This window comes from Stegodyphus dumicola, chromosome 8 (genome assembly GCF_044657685.1).
Source record: "Stegodyphus dumicola isolate Sdum_Otavi_A_Nest chromosome 8, ASM4465768v1".
NCBI lineage: Eukaryota > Metazoa > Arthropoda > Arachnida > Araneae > Eresidae > Stegodyphus > Stegodyphus dumicola.
This window is the reverse complement of record NC_140775.1, coordinates 42,378,769-42,399,686: the sequence shown is the minus strand read 5'-3', so window position 1 is coordinate 42,399,686 and position 20,918 is coordinate 42,378,769. Positions and strand designations below refer to the sequence as shown.

Genomic DNA, 20,918 nt, shown 5'->3' with positions numbered 1-20,918 from the left:
AGATTTGGCTTGTCATGGTTCCAATTTGAACATGCAGGTCAGTTCTGGAACCCAGAATAATTCCACCCCAAAGGAGCACTCCTGCACCATCGTAGCGGTGTCGTTCAATGATGTTTTCTTGGTGATGTTTTCTTGGGTACCTGGAGCTCTCCAGATGAAAGTCTGGCGAGAATCTGACTGCAAGCTAAACCTGGACTCGTCGGAAAACATCAGACAAGCCCACTGTTGCGGTGTCCACAATGCATGCTCTCTACTCCAGGCTAACCGCAGGCGACAGTGAGTTGCAGTAAGTGGAACGCATCTGACAGGTCTTCGAGCATGTAGACCAATCTGCACTAAGCGTCTGTACACGGTCTGCCTTGAAATTGTCGTACCAGTGGCTGAAGAGAGCTGACGAGACAGGTCTGAGGCTGTGCTCCGCCTGTTTCTTTTGGCAGTAACTGTCAAATACCGGTCCTCATTCGGCGTTGTAACTCTGGGGCGACCTGTGCTGTAACGTCTACTCATATTACCATCATCTTGGAATCGTTGCCAAAGCCTGGAGATGACACTCTGGGCAATTTCAAGTTCGCCTGATACTTCCAGTTGGGTACGTCCACATTCCAGACGGCCGATAATTCTACCACGTAAAAAATCCTCTAAATGCGTCCTTTGTGTCATAACTATTCGGTTATTGCCTGAAATGCTTATAAAGCGCCTGCGAACAATTTTACTTCTTTGCCTGTATTCCTTATATATCACTCTCTTGCACTTTCGTCATTGTGACGCAGCATCGGTGTCATCTGGTTACTTCCTGAAATTTGCATATGATTCTTGAAGATGTGTGTAGTGATTTTACAGGTGTTATATTTATTTTACAGTTCGATTTCCGCGTCCGCGTGACTCCGAATTATCCTTAATTTATGGACATGAGTGTAAAAAATGTGCGAACAGCCTCTGTAGTTGACGATGATTTCCAGTGGTAAAAAGTTTGTGGTAACCTCCAAGGTCAGGCTTTTCCAACGCTGGAGTTCAATGATATCACTTCACTTAAAAAAGTAGGAGAAACAAATATATAACTTTGGAGCAGACGATGAGTCAGTGACGCCAAAGATTTCTGGTCAGGAAGCTCCAAACCTTGGTAAACTCTAGATTCGATCGTCGTATGTCTTTAAATTTGGCTTTTGAAATAAAGAGTCGCCAGCTAGAACCTTCGAAGCGAAAGATGATATGTAATCGTAAAACGCAGGCTCACAAATACTGAAGATATCTAATGAAGATAATCCTTGCAATTTTATACACTATTACATTATATTTAAAATAAATATAATGGCTCTTAAATTATGATCCTACTTCAATACATAGCTGAGCCCCTGAGAATATCTTTCATGATTCTGAATGATAACAATTCCACTAACAAATTACTAGTTGCACCATCAAGAGATATCACCCTATAATAGCGGGTTAAACGATGAAGCCTTTTAGGCAATATTCTTTTCTTAATGAAGCCACGGCACAGTACAGCTATGCAAAGGGCAATCTCTTGGGCACAAAGAGATGACTTTTGTGGTCTGAAGATAATGTTTCCTGAAATCTTAAATGAACTACTCATGTAGATATTGGTAACAGACATTTTTTCAGAGAACTGAGAATATAAACATCGTTAAATTTGGTTTCGAAAAATTTGCAATAAAATGTTATGTTTTTACCATCCACTATGATACAATATGCATATTTTCCCCCTTCTCGATGAAGTACAGTTATCGTTCTTTCCCTTTTTTGGCATGTCATACAATGAAATAGGAGTGATCATTGATTCCTGAAAGAATTTGTAAGGTATTTCCTTACTCTTTTCAGCATGCTTTTGGGATGTAACTGGATAGCACGTCAGGCTAGCAATTGGAAGATTCAGTGTTCGAATCCCGGCGAGGGCATTGCATATTTTTCGCATCTTCTGCATTCAAATGACTCTACAAATTCTAAAGCCACTATGAAAGCTTTGGTTCATTTACAACTATAATATGCTTACGACAGCTTTTCTGTCAAAAAGGGAATATTAACATAGAAAGAACCTATTCAATATTCTAAGCTTTCTTCGTTGCGGCCCAAAGGCTGTTTTTCTTCCGAACTTTCTATATTTCAGTAGAAAACCATCTCAGGTATTTCTTGCTCCTTTGCGTTCATTATTAGAATTCATTAGAAATCTGTGGGAAATGTGGCAGGAAATATTTGAAACTTTAAAAGAGAGATAAACAATCTTTCCCACTATTGAATTTTTAAACATAGTGATGAATAATTAAAAAATATAAGTGAATATAATAAATAAATAGTTCGAAGGGCACTAAAAATATTAAACACTGAGGTTATGTCGAGATAAACTTAAAATAAAAGAAAGATCAGTAGACAAGACCCGAAACATTATTAAAATGTTAAAACTGTAAGACTTAAAAGTGCATTTTCTTGACTGATTCAGCCGAAGTACGAAAGCCGAAATGATATTCTAATTTTTTTATTTATAGTTTACAGCTATTTTAGTTTTCCATAAATAATAATAAATGCTTACATTTTCTCATATCCAATACTGATCAATGCATTGCATGAGAGGAGAGGCTCAGACACACGCTCATGCCATTCTATTGTGGCAGGCCCAAGTACCTGAAGTCCCTATTAAAGGGTCGACCTTTAATCTAAATTTAATAGGTAGCGATTACACAGGCGGAGACAGATTTGACAGTACTCAAACAGTCCCTGTCGAGCTAGCATACTTAATACTGTAAAAATAGTGCTTCTAGGCCTGTAAAGGCAGCTAACAGCCCCCATACTGTCTATTCCCAACGTAGGGACAAAACGAGTGGCCAGCTCGGGAGGAATATATTGATAAATTCAATAAGACATAAGTTTGAAAATTGGCTGTAGGTAAATTATGTCCAATATCAGTACACTGTAGTGATATTGGACATATTGGGTATTTGCTATAATTCCATTATAATACTGTAGTACAGTATTATAATGGAATTATAGAAAATACCAGGGCCAGTGCTGGAGCCGCTGTGATGGTAGAATTTCATTGCATCAAAAATTTGGAATTTAGAAAGTTGCAAATTCATTTATTTTATCTAATCAGTTAGTTTATCTTCAGTATCCTTACTGTCATTCTGTCTTTTTGTTTTCCTGCCAGAATGCCAGTTTTATTTCATATTCAAATGAAGTAGAAATAGCTACCATCTAAAGGGAAGATTTAGAGTGTTTAATCACAGCGTGTTCCGTCTGTTGAAGGCCACGTTTCTAGTTCTTCGGCATTTCTTTAAAAGGGTTATGATATATAGCGGTGGGACATTTCCGAGAAACGAGATTCTGTTAATATTGGTTTAAACGGTAGGGTTCCGAGAAAAACCAGTGGAAATTATGGGTTGAAATTATTATTCCACATGAAATTATTGGTAATGGAAGCGATGTCCCGGCTACACGGGGCATTTTGGGACTTGACTGAAAATGTGTTTCTTGCAGCTGTGTTCTGCATAGATACCAGCCAATAAGATGTTCTGTTTCTGAAAGATTACTGTGAATTTTTAGTATGGCGATGGTTGTAGTTTAAGATCGATGATAGAAGCAGAAGCTGACTTTATCAAATAAATATGAAAACAATCACATTTGTGTACTGTATTTTTATAATACAAATGTTTAAATCATTTTTGAAATTTTTATACACTTATTAAATTTACAGCGTGGAAATTTCAGAGTAGAAACTATTTTATGACATTTATATACTTTTGATAATTTATAAACAACCTTACTAACTATCGCCACTAATCTCTTTGTATGATTTACTCAAAGGCCCGTCCCTTAGGCAGATAGCGCACAAGCTCTTTACTATAGTTAAATAAACAAATAAAATCTCTTTCGATTCTTCTTCTCTTCAGTTTTAAGTATCGCCAGTGTCGAGATCAAGGTGATCAACTTTATAACCACCATCTTTCTTTAATCTGCCATAATAACCTACAAGTTTAAAATGCTAAAAAAGAAAATATTGAAATGCATCTGTGAACGAGAAATACAGCCAGAAATTTCAAAGAAAATGTCTCGTTCGCCAATCTGAATGGTAAATTATTTCTCTTTGGTATTCAAGGCTGTTTACCAAATGAAAATGGTAACCTAGCAATACAGATTATGTGAATACTGAGATTCTGAGAAATGTTTCTTCCTACGTGCTGCACTGTGTAGATATAGCAGATGTGATATCAGTTTTATCCTTGCCAATAGTCCTTGTCATGCGAGTATAGATTTGAGCCAACTTGTGCGTTATTGAATTCTGCATAACCATTCATTAATTTACAACTTAGTTTTAATTTGAATTCATTACTTTTGAGTTACATCATAAATGCTGGGTTAAGCACAAGATACGTCTTCTGTGAAATTATTGTTAAATTAATGTTGAAAATCCCCCCCTGGGTGTCGAATGAGGGCAACTCCTGGCATATGGTCCTGTACCTAGACAGCCACATCTCCTGGGGTAAATAATCAATTGTTCACAGTGATTAGAATCATCATTTATTTGGTGGCAGGTTCAGGCTCGGCAGGGACTGTACTGGTACTATCTTGTCTGCCCACTGGCTATACGGACATTACATAGTGAGATATCAAAAGTTGTCCTTGGAGGTTTGGCTTTCATTGGTCAACACTGAGGGTCGGCATCGACTTGTGTTCTGTTTACCAAGACGGTGCAACTGTGTGTGAAATGTAAGAGATGCAGAGGTAGGCCAACAAACGTTTCGAAGATTATGTTAAATGTAAGCTATTATTTGCCTGTTGAGGTGTTGGCAGGTGAGGCTCAAGAAGAGTCCAAAACATGTGTAAAGTACCACTCTGCTAACAATGTTTCACACAATACCATACATAAGATTAGTTTATAGGTATATTCTTTGTAAACATTCCTAAAATAAAATTTTGTATGATATTTGTTGCGTTTTACTTTCTTACCAAGTTCACCAGTAAAACATATAATAATCCCAACTAGTTATACCAGTGAGACACATTCCCTAAAATTCCTCCTCCTACATAATATGATTATGATGAAGCATGCCTTAACTTCAGCACAGATCGTATAATATATTTTGGCTGTTTTTTTAAATTTAAACTGAACCACCAATGCATATGAAATAAAACTGAACCACAAAATATTATGAAAATATTAAACATCTTCTAATTTAAACTTGTAGAAGTTGATCATTTGCGACAACTGGTATGCTGCAACAATTTCCAATAATGCTACCCCGGGTTAGGCAATGTTGCCAGTTCTATTAATGCCTATTTGAAATTTCAAATAGTCCCAGAGGGAATAAACGAATACTAATGCGTTGAACATGGTATGTCTTCATCAGAAAAATCACACGATCGAGAACATATGCTGAAGCACAGTCATGATTCTTTGGGAGTATGTGATGTTGTCTGAGCTCACTAGAATCACTATCTCTCGAAACCTGTAGGGCTGACAACCTGTACTATTGAAAATAATAATCAGATTTGCTAGAGAACATTTTTAAAAAATGTATTACTGTTCATAAAATAAGAGGCTGAAGAATGAAATGCCACTAATGTAATAAATAGTATTGTACATCATACTGTTTTGTGGAATGAAATGCCACTAACGTAATAAATAGTATTGTACACCATATTGTTTTGTGGAATGAATAAATATTTCAATTACATTTAACAGTATTGGTTTCAATCTTAAAATCATCAATCCTGTGGTTTACCCTGTTTAGCTGCACAGTTGTATTATTTCAATAAATCCAATTCTGTGAGGGGGGTCATTTTAGACAGGGTCATAGAAGAGTCCTATATGGCATAACAAGTATTTATTAACAGGTTTAAGTTACACACAGACATTACATTTAAGAAAATTACAGAGCAAGAGTCTTGTACAACCTATCAAGTGGGACACTTGGCTTTCACTAAATCTTTCTCTGGCTACTCACCAGAGAGCAGTCTTATTACAGTTAGTCCAACATTTATGTTAAAGGATTGGTTACAATTCTTCATTTAGGGTATGCAAAAGTTCTATTCATTTAGCAGATGCAAATGGAGGATGTATGTCACAAATGACACTGAATGTTTGAAGTCTTTTGCCAAAAAAGGATAAAGCAATAAAAGACACAAAGGTACTGAGTTTTTCAAAATAACTAATGCATTTAAAAGTTTAAAACAGCAATCCACAAGGGGCACTCAGACTATGTTTACTGTACAAGTTTGGTACAATCAATACTGCATCTGCAACTTGTAATATCATTTGTCAAGTGTATGTAGAGGATGAGTAGAGGATTGCACATATCACTGTTGATTTAAAAAAATCCCGGGGAAGACAGATGATGAATACAGGGTGTGATTCAAAAGTTTCAAGACTTACCTCAGAACTAGAAATTTATTGGACATTTAAGTACAGCGGACTAAAATTCTTCAAAATATGATTCTTCAGTATCAACACAGCACTGCCAGTGTGTCTTCCACTCTTCGTAGCCCTTATGGAAGGCCTTGGGCATCATGCTGTCAAGGGCTTTTGTCGAAGCCTGCTGGATGGCGTCGATGCAGTCAAATCACTTCCCTTTTAGGCTTGTCTTGATTCGGCGAAAGAGGAAAAAGTCACTTGGTGCTAAGTTGGGGCTGTAGGGTGGTTGTGGCAGTGTTGTCACATTGAACTTGACCAAAACGGCGACGGCACGCGACGTATGAGCGGGCGTGTTGTCGTGCTGAAGAATCCAATCGCCGGGTGGACTCGATCCCTCAAGCGGCGGAGCACTCCAGCATAAAAGTCACCTGTGACAGTCTGTCCACGAGCAACAAATTCCTTGTGAATCACTCTTTTACCATAAAAAAAACAATCAGCATGCACTTCACACGCGACTTGCTCAGGCGAGCTCCCCCTTTTTGACCGAGGTCAATGACACGTACTCACACTGCAAACGATGCTCACTCTCCAGGGTTCCGGAGGCAAATGCCACAGCGTCAGTTCGTTCCCCAAGACCCCCAACTACTCCCCCCACCCTGGAAACCGGTCTGCACGCGCTCCTCTACTCAGAAATGAGCCAGTCTTGAAACTTCTGACACACCCTGTAGATCAATCATATTCTACACGTCTCTTAACTTCTGATGAATTTCACAGCCCAACTATTAAAAAAAAAAAAAAAAAAAAAAAAAAAAAAAAAAAAAATCTTTCGTCCAGAAATAGTGGAAATGTTATCAATACGCAGAATAGTCTAAACCAGCGGTTCTCAACCTTTTGACTCATGCATACCATCTAAAAAAAATTGGAAAACTTTACATTACCACCACAAAATTTTACAATGATTATTTTTCAGTTTCAATAGAAATAAAAAAAAAAAAAAAGATTTTGCTATTTACACAACCTACTGGATATTTGTATTAAATATGCGTGCATAAAAATATTAGATTAAAAATTGGTTATTATTTTAATTATCAAAATTTAACATATAATACTTTAATTCTAAAATTTAGTGTGAAATTTAGGCCTGTTCAAGACAGATCAATTCCTTTGTTTCTGGTGTTATTTCACTCAGTTCTAACCGTAAATTAGGATCCGCATTTAGTTCTGTTCTGCATTTACTATTTTTCCAATATAACATTGAAGAAAATCCTTGTTCACACAAATAGGTTGTGCAAAAAGGCAATACATTTTTAATAGCTTTATTTGAAATGCTTCAGGGCAGATGTTTTTATTTTATTTGGCTTATAATTCCTTACTAAATGTAGTATTTCATCTCGATGTACTCCGTCTTTGATATGATTTAAATCAAATTCCTCGTCATTATAATTTGCTTCCGATAGCGAAGAAAGTGACACAGAGGTTATTGAAAACGAAAAAATTTCGATTGACAAATTATTCGGTATTCTCGACACAGCAATTATAGGACTTGAACAGCGGAACTTTGTAACTGAACAAGAAATTATGTCTGTTTATAGAATTAAAGAGAAAGTATTATCACATAAAAAACGAAGCAACTTAAACAACTTACATTGAAAGAAATGTTTAATAAAGTAAACAAATAAATATTAAGCTTTTTTTTGTAAATTTTGATACCCTTTAGATCATAATTGTTCTTTATTTCATAAATTACGGTTTCATATTTTTAATTTTATAATTTCTGCATGCCATCTTACCAGATTTAAACTGATGATCTATAATCCGGAATCGCCAAAGTCCCGATGAGTCCGGATTAAGGACTTTTGACTGTATTATGCAGGCTTGCCAATCATGCATATAATTCAATTATTCAGACATCAGAGAATATTTTTAATTTCATAAAAAGTGTAAACTTATTAAACTCATAATTATTATTCATACATATAAGTTATATCATGCATTATATTCATATAAAACAAGTTATATCACATATTTTTGTCCACTATAATAGTTGTTAGATATGATTACAGAAAGCTAGAATAGGAACTCAAAAGATTAGAATTTCTCAGCATATATATTCAGGCACATTTTATGTGTAAAATTGACACCATAATAGTTAATGGAATATGCCCAAGCACAAGAAGATTGCATAAAGAAAGAAAATGCATTGTGGGGAACTTTCTGTGGAAAACTGGCTCATATTTACATTACATGTTAAAAAGAAACCACAAAAATACTCCATGCAACCGGCCTGTTTGCTAGAACTCAACAAAATATTTTAATATGCATGCAAACTAAAAAATACAGTAATTCATGGGGGCCCACCAGCGGCCGAGCAGTAAAGTCGCTGAACACTGGTAGTTCGGTCCGAGGTTCGAATCCCGCGAACGGGCTGGCTGCATGGGCGTTTTCGTGGTTTTCCACATGTGTAACGTGTATACGAGCCAGTTTCCCTTAGAAAGTCCTCCACGAAGGCATCCCTCCTCTTAGGCAGATAGCTCTAGTGTGCTTTGCCATAATTAAATACACCAAACACACCAGTAATTTATGCTAGCTACAGCCCTGCAAAAAATGGCCAAACTGGTCATCCATTAATGAAACTTAATGTTTTGTTGAATAACATATATCACAGATATAAATTCTCATTTATTTGCTTGAAATAGTCATAAACAGACATAGTATTCTAAATGTATAATAAGCTATTTTTCTTCACTATCAGCTTTTTTTTTTAGGTTTTAGTATTTCTCTTCAGCGTTTCTCGCTGATAACTTTCGAAATATATGATGTCATCATTTAATCTGCACAAAAGGAAGGGACAATGAGGCATTGATAAATGATTAAATCTAACGTAAATACAAAGTTTTTGTTTGCCGAAATAAAAAAAAAACGTAAAATATACATAAAAACACAGCATTATGCTGCGTTTGCTGTCTACTGAATTGATAAAATTTAAGTAGAAAATATATTGGTTTCCTTACGTCTGAAAATACAGCTAATATAAATAAAGAAAACTTAGAATATTTATTTTATTTCTGTCTTTTAAAATGCCCACGAAACTCATCTCACTATCACAGCCGGTCCGGTTAAACTTTAAAGATCTAAGAAAGGTTAATTTAATGTCAAACTAAAGTCTACACAAAAAAGTAACATTTATGAAGAGCAGTAAGAGGTATAAGAAACAAAAATATAACTATTACAAAATCTGGAACAAAACTAAATTAAAGATGTAACAGGTCGCCAGCACTTTTTACTTTTTATATTTAATTTCTATATTAATACGTAACACAGTGCAGTTTTAACAGGTGGGCGAAAACTTCTAAAGGAAATCTGGCATTATGTTTTTCGTGTAAAGTACCGATTCGTTGATCTCGCAGTATGGATGTAGAGTGACTATATTTCATTTAAATTTTCTGTTATTAACTAGTCTTTTGTGTGCCGATTAAGTCATTTCTGTAGCCTGTACGAACTTACCTGTACAAATATGACGGCTAATAACGTGAAAGTAATACCATCTGATCGCATTGTAAAAAGTAAGTTGGTTTTTATATTCATTTTAACGACTAATATCATTTTACTATGCTCATCAGCATCAATTTATTTTTAGGTTCTAAGTAATTATCGAACTAAAAAATAATTTAGTAATGAAGTGGAATTCAGTAAAGGATTGCTAAATATAATAGTTTTTAATGTATTTTTAAAATGATATTCTTGAAGCCATACTTTCCTTCGTTGTATAATTTTGATCTTGGATTTCGTTTAAACACCGAATCTGTATTTTGATAGTGTATAATTTATTTAGTAATTAAGGACTTAGTCATTGTTAGGTATGCCAAAATGAAATTATTTGCAAATTATTACTCATTGTTCTATTTTTATACGGCGACTAGTCTAAAGCTATATTTTGCCTAGCTTTAAAGAGGTAGCTAAATTTTAATAGAGGGGAATTTTAATAGTTGGGAGAGGAATATTAATGTAATAAGGATATAATGTTCATTTTCTATATAACTGCTTATAGCCCACGGAATCATTCTACTGTTTGTTTTGTTTATTAATTAGTTAAATCATTGTATAAAAGAAAGAAATATATGCACTTGTTTAGTATAAGTTACATAACCAGATTTACTGACATGAATGGCAGCAGACATTATTAGTATTAGTCAAGTGAGATAAATATTAGTAGATATAGCAACTTTTAGTACCCACAAGCAATAAGAAATGTCACTGAAATGTAAATACTTAACAGATGCTGGCAAACCTCCCACATTTAATTAAATTTCAACATGTTAGTTCAAATATATAGTTAGTAGTTTATCAAATTAAAAATAATAAAAAAATTTAACAGTTACAGTTTTTTGTTAATATTTGTATAATTGGTTAAAAATTGATATCTAATATAGTAAATTTTTTCTGGTGTTATTGTGTCTTAAATTTTCTGGTTTGTTCAGTATTTTCAGATTTGATTCATGTACGAAATTTAAATGTAAAAAATATTTTGTCATACGCATGTTTAAATATATACATCATATACTATATCTCCTATGTATTTTAATATTTTGTAAAAAATATTAGCACTAGTCATATGAAGCTACAGTTTTCTTCCTGTCCATAAAATGCATATCTGAAAAAGGAACAGCTTTAGTATTGGTCCTTTTGGCAATTTTTTCATTTGGCGACAAACTTCGGTCGCCAAGGTAGACCCGGTTTTGAAGATCGGAAAAAAATGGCGGATTGTCAACAAAACCCGATCTAGACTAAATAACAATCCTAAAAAATAAGCTCTTAATCAGAATAAACAGTCTTTCTCTAATTTTCAATATTTCTAGTACTGCTATGATAAATTCTTGAAACACTACTGTAAATGAATTTATGACAATTATTATGTTATGAGTAATGAAATTTACAAAATGTTAATATTTTTAATTACAAAATATAATGTATTAAACATTAATATTTTAAGTAGTTAGTTCATATTTATATTTTATTATATTAGTACTTAGCTAATATTTTTAATTTACAAAAGGTTAATTTTTATGTTTATGAATAATGAAATTTACAAAAGGTTAATAAATGCATTTCAAACTAGTATATGTTACTTTAGTTTCTTAGATTCTGTTATTAAAAGAAAATAAAAAATATTTCAAAGTGAAGGAAATCAAATTTAATTATAATGGGCAAGTTTTGTACCAGTGTTAGAAATATTTTTTATGATTAAATATTGTAAATGGTAAAAATATTAAGAAATGTGTATTTTTTAATCCCTCAATTTATTACAAGTAATTTATGATTATAATTTAAAAGCTAAAATTAAATTATCATAATGAGTAAATTTTGTACCAATGGTAATAATACAACAATCATCGTAAATGATGATTTCTGTGAAAAATTCGAACAATCATTGGAATCCACTAGTGGTGGAGTGATAGCCACTGAACGGTGGTAGTTCAGGCTGGCTATATGGGAGTTTTAGTAGTTTTCCGTAGATGTAATGTGAATCTGAGCCAGTTTCTCTTGAAAAGTACTTTATGAAGGCATCCTTCTTCTGCTAGCCAGCATATGTATTTATTTTCTATTCATAATTCTCTCTTATTTTCTTATTTCTTAATTCTAAATCTTACTTCTGAAGAGAAGAAGTGTTGCATCTATGGGTCAAAAAATATGGTCAATATGTTTGCAAAATCCTGTCAGTTTTGGAAAGCATTTAAATAAACTAAATAATTTGTATGTGATGCAAACAAAAATGCATTACACTATTTCATGTACTGAATAATTAATAAGGGAACAAAGTATATTGTAACGTTCCTTTATTTTGTAACCAGAGTTATTTTATTCTTGGGATCTTTACTGTCAATTTCCTCCATCCGTTTTCTCACCAGAATCCAAATGAAGTTTTTATTTTGTAAAACAAACCGTTTTTTGCCTTTTGAGGCCACATTAATAGGTTGCTAGATAAGAAAAGATTTGTAGTCTTCAGCCTTGCATTATAATTGCTGATAGTTGAATTCCATGCCAGTTAAGTTTTTAACCAACTTTGCATTAAATTGATTTGTGCAGCCTTTGGGCTACAAATTTATTTGAATTTAAATTTTACATTTGAACTTAATTGTTATCATAAGTTATCTTGCCACAAGTGGTTGACCGACTCGTAAGTACAAAGTGTGCCTTGTGTTCTGTACATCTAAACTTTATAATAGAATAAAAGTATATCTTAACTTAATAAGAATATATCTAAACTTTATGATAATAACATTTAAAGACATTGAAATCAGTATCTAAGTGCTTACCATGTAGTCAAATTTTTATATATAAATTGTACTCTTACTTTTATTATAGAGTTTTTATTACAAAAAATTCAGATTTCTGTTAGATAAAATGTTTAAGTAATGTAGAAAATTTGCATAAAATTTAAAATAAAAAGTCGACTGTTATGTCAACATACTATTAATGAAAGTAATAATACTCAATGAAGGTTATTCATATACAGCTGTTAGGTTGTAAGATTTACAAAATTTGAGAACTCTAAATTATAAGCAATATATTCCATAATCTAAGCAACATTATATTTTTTATAGTCAGACAAATTATGAAAATATTATAAAAGCAATAATGAAACCTGATTTGAACCTATGAATTCATGCAATTACACATCCCTATAGTTCTAATATGAGGTATACAAGTATTTTTAGACCATGGTAATTTTATCTCCTTAGCAAAGGAAACACCAAGAGTTTACCTCATGCTACTGAAAATGTGTTTTTTTTTTCCCTTGGGGGGGGGGGTGGCGCTTATAATAATATGCAGAGTTGACATATGAAAAAATGTCAAGACTCATGTGATGTAATATTAAAAGCACTAGTTTTAACTATCAAAAATTTGGCTTTTTAAAAAATATTTTAAATGTTGTGCTTTCCTAACACAAAAGTAACTTTAAGAAAAACACACAATTTATCCCTCCTGCCATCAAAGCTCTGATACTTATCAAATTCGTTAAAGTTACGTGGACAGAAATGGCTACATGTTTGAAGCTCAGTATTTAGGGTTACCAAGGTTATCATAATTTTTCATTTATCGCTCCAAAATGTCGCCAAACAAATTTCTCGCCAAAAAGGACTAATACTAAAGCTGTGCCCTGAAAAATAATGTCTTCTGTGAGTAGCCTAGCATTTCAAATAAAATATTAAGATAAGAAATCATTTGTTCTTACATTGAAAGAAAACATTTAATAAATTTTCTTGTAGAATGTCTCATCAAATTCATATATCTACCTTGTTAGAAAAAAAAAGCCAATGTCTGAAATGCTCAAATTTGATATTTTTGCACCAGTTGCATTTTTGCACAAGTCATATGTTTCATCTCAAGATTCAGTGTCTTTTGAGTATTTCATTATAAGTTAGACCCTTTATCAATAGAACACTGTGATTATTATAGTATTTTTAGTTATACATGGATTAGGGTGGATTGAAAAAATTTCTTTTTGAAATTTATATTGCCCGAGTCATTATATGGTTTCAAATGAGCTAGAACAAATTCTGTTCAAATATCAGCCCGAAATATTGATATCCTGAGGTTCCAGCTCTCAAGTGAATATCTGTCCTGCCTTTTTTAATGGTTTTATGCTTTTTTCATAAATTGCTTTGAAAAAAAAAAATGCCATTAATAGCACAAGAAATTGCTTTCCACACCAAAATATCAAATTTAAGGCCAAAATATGCTACTAGATGGCAGAACAGGTTCTAGTCCGACTGTTGGTTCTAGCTTGGGGTAAGGAGTCGTAGGGCTTCCATGATCTCTCAATGACTTTTCATTGTTAATTAGTTGATTGTTCGGTGTGTTTTGTCAATCTTGCTTTATCAGTCGTTGTTTATGTTGGACTAAGTCGATATCAACTAGAACTGCATCTTTTTGTAATGTTTTTGAAACTCCAGTACAGCTTAAAGAGACAGTTTTAACCATGCATGCTGATGTAATGAAGCATTTCCTTTGGATCAAAAGTGAGGTATTATGGAAAAGGAAAAAGAAAGGCCTGTCAGTCTAGGACCTTCTGAAATTGTTTCCTGTGACATTTCAAGATTTTGGAAGAAAAGCTGCATATCTCGGGTAAGTCAACAAGGCATTATTTGTACAAAATTGAAAAGAAATTGCAATGAAAAGTACAAAAACATAAAAAGAATATGAAAATTTTGGAAGGGAGCTGATAAAATTAAGAAAGATTTTTTCAATCATACAGACTGTACTTTGATATTTCTGTACATAATTGTTTGAATTACAAACAGCGTAAATATTCCGTGAAGATTCCAAGCATAGAGTGAAATTTCTCACCAGACCAATGGCATGAAAGAAAACTGGCCATTAGGTTGATCAGTGTTTCTGAAAGTCGAAAATTGCAACGTATAAGAGAAAGACAACAAAGACAGGAAAAGGAGGAATCTGAAGGAAGACCATGTAAAGATAATGCGTGTTTGTCTATGATGATTACAGACTTAGAGGCGAATGCCATCTTAGTGTCCAATTCAGAAGACATCTCTGAAGATGATGACGACAGTTACATTAGTCAAAGAAATCAAATGTCTGGCAGCAGCTGATTCGGTTGATCTTTACAATATGGTAACTGGTAGTTTGGCAACATTTTGGAGGCGATAAAGGTTACTACCTGGGACTTTGGTAATAATGTGAGCAGTACTCAGTTCCGATTACGCATTATTTTGTGTGAGGGAAATGAGAGATCATGGGATATGTCATGTGATATTAATGGACGAATTACGGTTCTTTAATCGGAAAAGGGGGAATCGGGAAAAAATCTGGAAATTTTGTATTTGGCTTTATTCTGTGTTGTGTGAAACAGTGTTCGTGAATTTTTGGATCCCATGGCCGTAACTGAAACAGGCGCACATACGCTTGCTTTTTATTTAGCGGATAAATAAGAAAAGTTTATCGGACACGTAATCAAGATTCTGAAGAAGATTAGGTAAGTTAGTATTTTTAATTATTTCAGGATATTATTTTTATGCATTGTTCTAAATGTAAGGTGGAAGTAAAGGAATTTGGTATTATTGGGAAAATTGTTATTAGCAATGATTTAGTTTAAAGTAATTAGGATTGTAAGGTAATTTTTATTAATGTATGTGCTCATTTATATTTTAAGTAGTGTTTTTGAATTGAATTATATTTTAATGAAATGATAGTTATTTTGTGAATTTTATGTTTGTAGGAATTTGGTATACGTTTTAGTTGAAGTAAACGTGCATGGAAATAATTTAAATATCTGACACTAAGTATTTGTAATGGTTGCGGTATGAATTCGTTGGTGACGTTTATAATATAATAGATGATTTAGAGGTAAAAATTTTTGGATATTTTATTTATTTTATATGTGGAAATGTTCATATTTGGAAAGGGTAAATACTTTTTCGCGATCAGGTAATTTCATATATGTTCTTTTTACCGGTTTTAAAGATTGAGAAAATTGTCATGTATTTTCGTGAAATTTTTCTAATTTATGAGAAAAAAGCAGTGTACATGGATATAGTGAAGAGTGTGCGCAATGCCATTTTTGTGCAATTCTGGGATGTTTTTTTAAGTAAAAATAAGTCAACGTGTACATGGTTTAGTGATATTTTAATTAAATGATAGTTATTTTGTGAATTTTATGTTTGTAGGAATTTGGTATATGTTTAAGTTGAAGTAAACATGCATGCAAATAATTTAAATATTTGATACTAAGTATTTGTAATGCTTGCGGTATGAATTCATTGGTGACGTGTATAATGTAATAGATGATTTAGAGGTAAAAGTTTTTGGATATTTTATTTATTTTATATGTGGAAATGTTCATATTTGGAAAGGGTAAACACTTTTTCGCGATCAGGTAATTTCATACATGTTCTTTTTACCGGGTTTAAAGATTCAGAAAATTGTCATGTATTTTCGTGAAATTTTTCTAATTTATGAGAAAAAAGCAGTGTACATGGATATAGTGAAGAGTGTGCGCAATGCCATTTTTGTGCAATTCTGGGATGTTTTTTTAAGTAAAAATAAGTCGGCGTGTACATGGTTTATGTGTATGTGTTATTTTGAAAAACGCGTAAGGAGTATGGTATTGTGCACTTTTTCCCAATTTTGCAGTGAATATTTGTCATGATTAAGCAGTTTTGTTAGATAAAATTTCTAGCATAAGTGTAATTCGGCTAGTAGATTGTTGGAAGAAGTGTTCAGTAGATAAAAAGAAAAGAAACATGTCTTTACTTCATGAAGACAAAATGATGGCAGGGAAAAAAAAATAGAGGGTTGCTTTAGGAGAGTTGGTTGCCAAATAAACGCCAAGTTACCATAATGTAAAGATCAACCGCTGATTCTCAAATTCTCTCAACTTCCAAGACAGGCCAAATGCGAATACCTCTGCCAAATTTAGCTGTTGCTCGTGATAAAATGGGAGAATTGCATAGGTCAGCTGCTGTCATTGCTTCTACTGTACTTCGGGATCTGTGAACTATATCTAAGATACTGCAGTTTCTTGACAGGAGAAAACTGTGGAGAGAACATCATAAGGTACGGTCCCAGCTTCAGTCAACCATTGCGGCAATAATACAGCCTTTGTATGGCATCTACTTTGATGGAAGAAAGGGCAAAACGGGGAAAATATAGTTAAGGGTACCCGTGGCGAAAATTGGCAATTTTTTTTTGTGCCATTTTTTTACGTGCAACGCCCTCCCAAGTGAAATAGCGTCTAAAATATGATGCAATAAAGGCTAATCTTTGGAATATGGTAACAGGTAGTTTGGCGACATTTTGGTAAGGCGATAAAGGTTACTAGCTAGGACTTTAGCAGTGTACATAGATAAAGTCAAGAGTGTGTGCAATGCCATTTTTGTGCAATTCTGGGATGTTTTTTTAAGTGAAAATAGGTCGACGTGTACATGGATGATACCATGTAATGTGCAATTCGTAAAAACGCAGCAAGCAGTGGGTGATTTTGCACTTTTTCCCAATTTCGCACCTAATCTTCATCATGATTAAGTACTTTTGTTCCATAAACGTTCTAGCATAAGCGTAATTCCGCTAGCAGATTGTTGGAAAAAAATGTTGAGTAAGAACAAAAACATGCCTTTACTTCGTGAAAACAAAATTGCGTCCAAACAAAAACTAGCAGGTTGCTGCCGCCAAATTTTCGCCAAAAAATCGCCAAGTTATTATAATCCAAGTTATTATAATTATAATATAATAATAATAATGTAATTAGATATAATTATAAGATTAACCGCAATAAAATTTAATTAAAACATAAAAATATTATAATCTTGATAAACTGCATTTTAAAAATCAAAATAAAATGAGGAAATAACATAAAAATGGAAATACATGTTATCTAATCTGTGCAGTTCGAAAAGGAAATATCGACTTACCTTATTTAGAAATTTCTTTGTCTTTGATGTGGAGCACATAGAATGCCTTAAATGCACCCCAAAACTGTCGAAAATTATCTGAACTAAAATCTGTATACTGCCGTCACCACATAAATTCACAAAAGTAAAAATCAAAAATATCCTTTGAATTGTCGGTGGTATTTCTTTATAAAATCATTTTATTACACATCACTTACCTACCATAGTGTAGATATGAGCTAGAGTTTCCAAATTCTTAAATGTCACCGCGTAATTTACTGAGAGGTAAATGAAGGCACACCAGTTAATCTTCATTTACACAGTAATTAATCGGTGTTTTCATTCCAAATTGTACAAAAACTTCAGGTTAATTTTACCACTGGAAGCCATTTTATGGTGCACAGCACAAAATAACCAACATCCAATGCAGAAATAAGTCCTGAAAAATATTTTCCCAACAGTCAAGATCACCACAGTCGCACATTACAACCAATCACGTCATAATAGTCTCCAAATCATTTGCCATAAAATACTCAGTTTACTATAAATGAAACAACAACTTGGCGATAATCCAAGGATTACCCAAAACAAAGACTACCCAACAAAACAATAGTGTATGAGAAGAAGGGTAATTCTTTTTACAGGACTACATCTGAGAAATACCATATTGTTCTCTTTGTCAAAACCTGGTTCTGTTTATATAGGGCATGTAACTCTGTATTCTGGGTCCAGTGCAGATATTTCACAAAGTATCACCAACATTATTACACAGAAAGTGATTAAACTTTTCAAACTGGTTGCTGTTGAGTGTGATGGAACAAACATAAACACTGGAAAGAATAATGCTATAATTAGACGTCTTGAGATCTTTGTTGGTCATAAACTGCATTGGTTTGTGTGTTTATTGCACATCACTGAACTGTCTCTTCGTCATCTTTTCCAGAAAATCGACGGAAATACATGTGGGCTACAACACTTTTCTGGAAGAATGTGAAAATCCCTTGAAAAAACATGGGAAACCCTTCCTGCATCAGGTTATGTCCCTATTCCAGTTGATCTATCTGAAATTGACAATAGAGACCACAGTAGGGAGCAAAAATACCTCCTTAATATTTCTAAGACAGTATTGCCTTTCAAATCTAGCAAAAGAGGAGTCCTGAGAAAATGGCTACTAACTGAATATGTTTTAAAAGTTTATATGCCAGCCTGGTGTTATATAAAGAAAATTCCGAGAGCAATACATGATGTAGCACGTCTTCTTCACAGAATGATCAAGAAAAGTTAATTCTTGTCAGAAAATCTTAGGGCAGTCCTTCACGGAGTTATTCAGAGGAACTGTTATTTTGCTCAATCTAAAAACATACTGTTGGCGATGCTGGACGATGAATGAGCACATATTCATGAACTTGGCTTGAGAAGATTACTGAAAGCAAAAAAACTGATCGGAAAGGAAAATACAACAGTTTTTTTTTAATGACCAGGGGTTTTATTTGATAGCCATTAGGCTTGCATTACTACAAGGGCCAGAAGTGGTGGCCATTTCATTATGGAAGCATCTGACAGGTGGCCACCGTTGTCTCCTATGAAGGGACGGACAGTTACAACTATGTCTTCTCCGGGATTCGAACCTGGGCCCATCCCTATGGCAGTCAAGGTCACTGTACTGGCTGGGTAGCAAAATACGACAATTTGTGCTTCCTGAATTGAATTTCAAAGCTTAGGAGTATTTTGAGATAATTTGCTGGAACAGTCCCTTGGAACCACCAGTTACCTTGAACTTCAGAGACGTAAGATTGACTAGAGGCAGTTCTCAGTTTGAAATAGCAAAGCTCCCGTGCTATTCTTAAGCAGTGGAGAGGCATGTGAGAGTGGTGACAGAAGCATCATTGGCAACATTTAGTGCAGAAGCCATGGATGGATTCATACTTTATCAAGTCCCAGAACGAACAAGTTTGAATTTGTTCGGTTCTCTTGTGGAACCTGAAGATGACGAGCAATTAATCTGAAACATTTTACTGACATTATTTCAGCAATTACAACCATATGTTGCATCAGGAAAAAAAATTTTATAAAAAAATCATTAAAAATATTATTAAAATAGTCTGATGTTTTCACTAACATTCATATTTATTTTCTTTATTTACCTAATCGAACCTGAATGAGCGGTTGAGCTGGAATTTTTGTACTGTTTCTTTTTTAAACAAACAGAACCCTTTGTTCTATCAGGAAATAATAAAATTTGGAGGAAAAAACTTTTTTGTCTTTTTTATTCCGCCCTAATGTGCAACCGTTAATCCTTGGAGAAATATTTCTTTAAATTCTACACATGATTTAAAAATTAAGAGCATATAAAAAATTAATTATTTTTATAATTTGAACGATCATTACTTTAGCCTATTTTCCTAATTTTTATCAGTAAATGAATAGCCAGTGTTATATTTTTATTCTGCTTCTAATAAAGAATTTAATTACATATTAGTCATTTTGAAAAAAATATTTTTTAAAGCATTGCAATTTAAAAATTCAATTTGTTTAAAATTTAGAGCACATTCTGTGTAATTGTGTACCCCTTAGTGATCACGTTAAATATATTTGAAACCCATTTTTGAAAAAAATATGAGATTGTCGCATTAGATGTTTATTAGTTATCTAAATGATTAAAGTGTAAATTAACACTTTTATGTCATTTCGAATGTCCTAAATTATTAGCAATTAAAGATTGTTAGATGTTACAGTTGTCAGTTTGAGGAAGACATATATTTTCTAAACATACATATAAAATTTGATTCTCAACAATTTTAAATATTAGAATATTTATTAGAAGTGAAGCGAAATCCTTGACATATCACGTGATGGTGGTTGCTTCACTCAAAAAATACATCACACTTCCATGTATCAAATACTAAGCTTTAATTTTTTTTATCAGGCAGTATTTTGAATGCATGCATGCAAACAACTTTTTATTTTTTATTAAAATAACATTATTTTACATTACAGTTGTTCAGATTTAACCTTACTGTACAATTTTAATTGATTTTCTTCAGTATTTTATCACAGGTATATCACCTTTAACAGCAGTTGATTAGAATTTGGGATCAAACTCCTTTTATAATTTGTTTTCATTGTATATATAAAAAAATTCTGTTTAG

General features: G+C 33.2%; 1 protein-coding gene across 2 annotated transcripts in view; it reads left to right on the top strand.

Moving 5' to 3' along the window:
• Positions 1 to 9,729: 9,729 nt before the first annotated feature.
• The window catches only part of LOC118195994 (serine/threonine-protein phosphatase 2B catalytic subunit 3-like), a 92,955-nt gene continuing 81,766 nt past the window's right edge, over positions 9,730 to 20,918 (top strand). Inside the window, exons 1-2 of one of the 2 annotated variants that reach the window (XM_085821787.1) lie at positions 9,766 to 9,924; positions 15,600 to 15,727. Coding sequence is in view for 1 of the 2 variants with exons in the window: in XM_085821786.1 (XP_085677912.1) it covers positions 9,876 to 9,924 (49 nt within the window). In the remaining variant the exon portion in view is untranslated. Of the gene's footprint in view, positions 9,925 to 15,599; positions 15,728 to 20,918 lie in introns of both variants that reach the window. The other variant, XM_085821786.1, reaches the window with a different exon arrangement.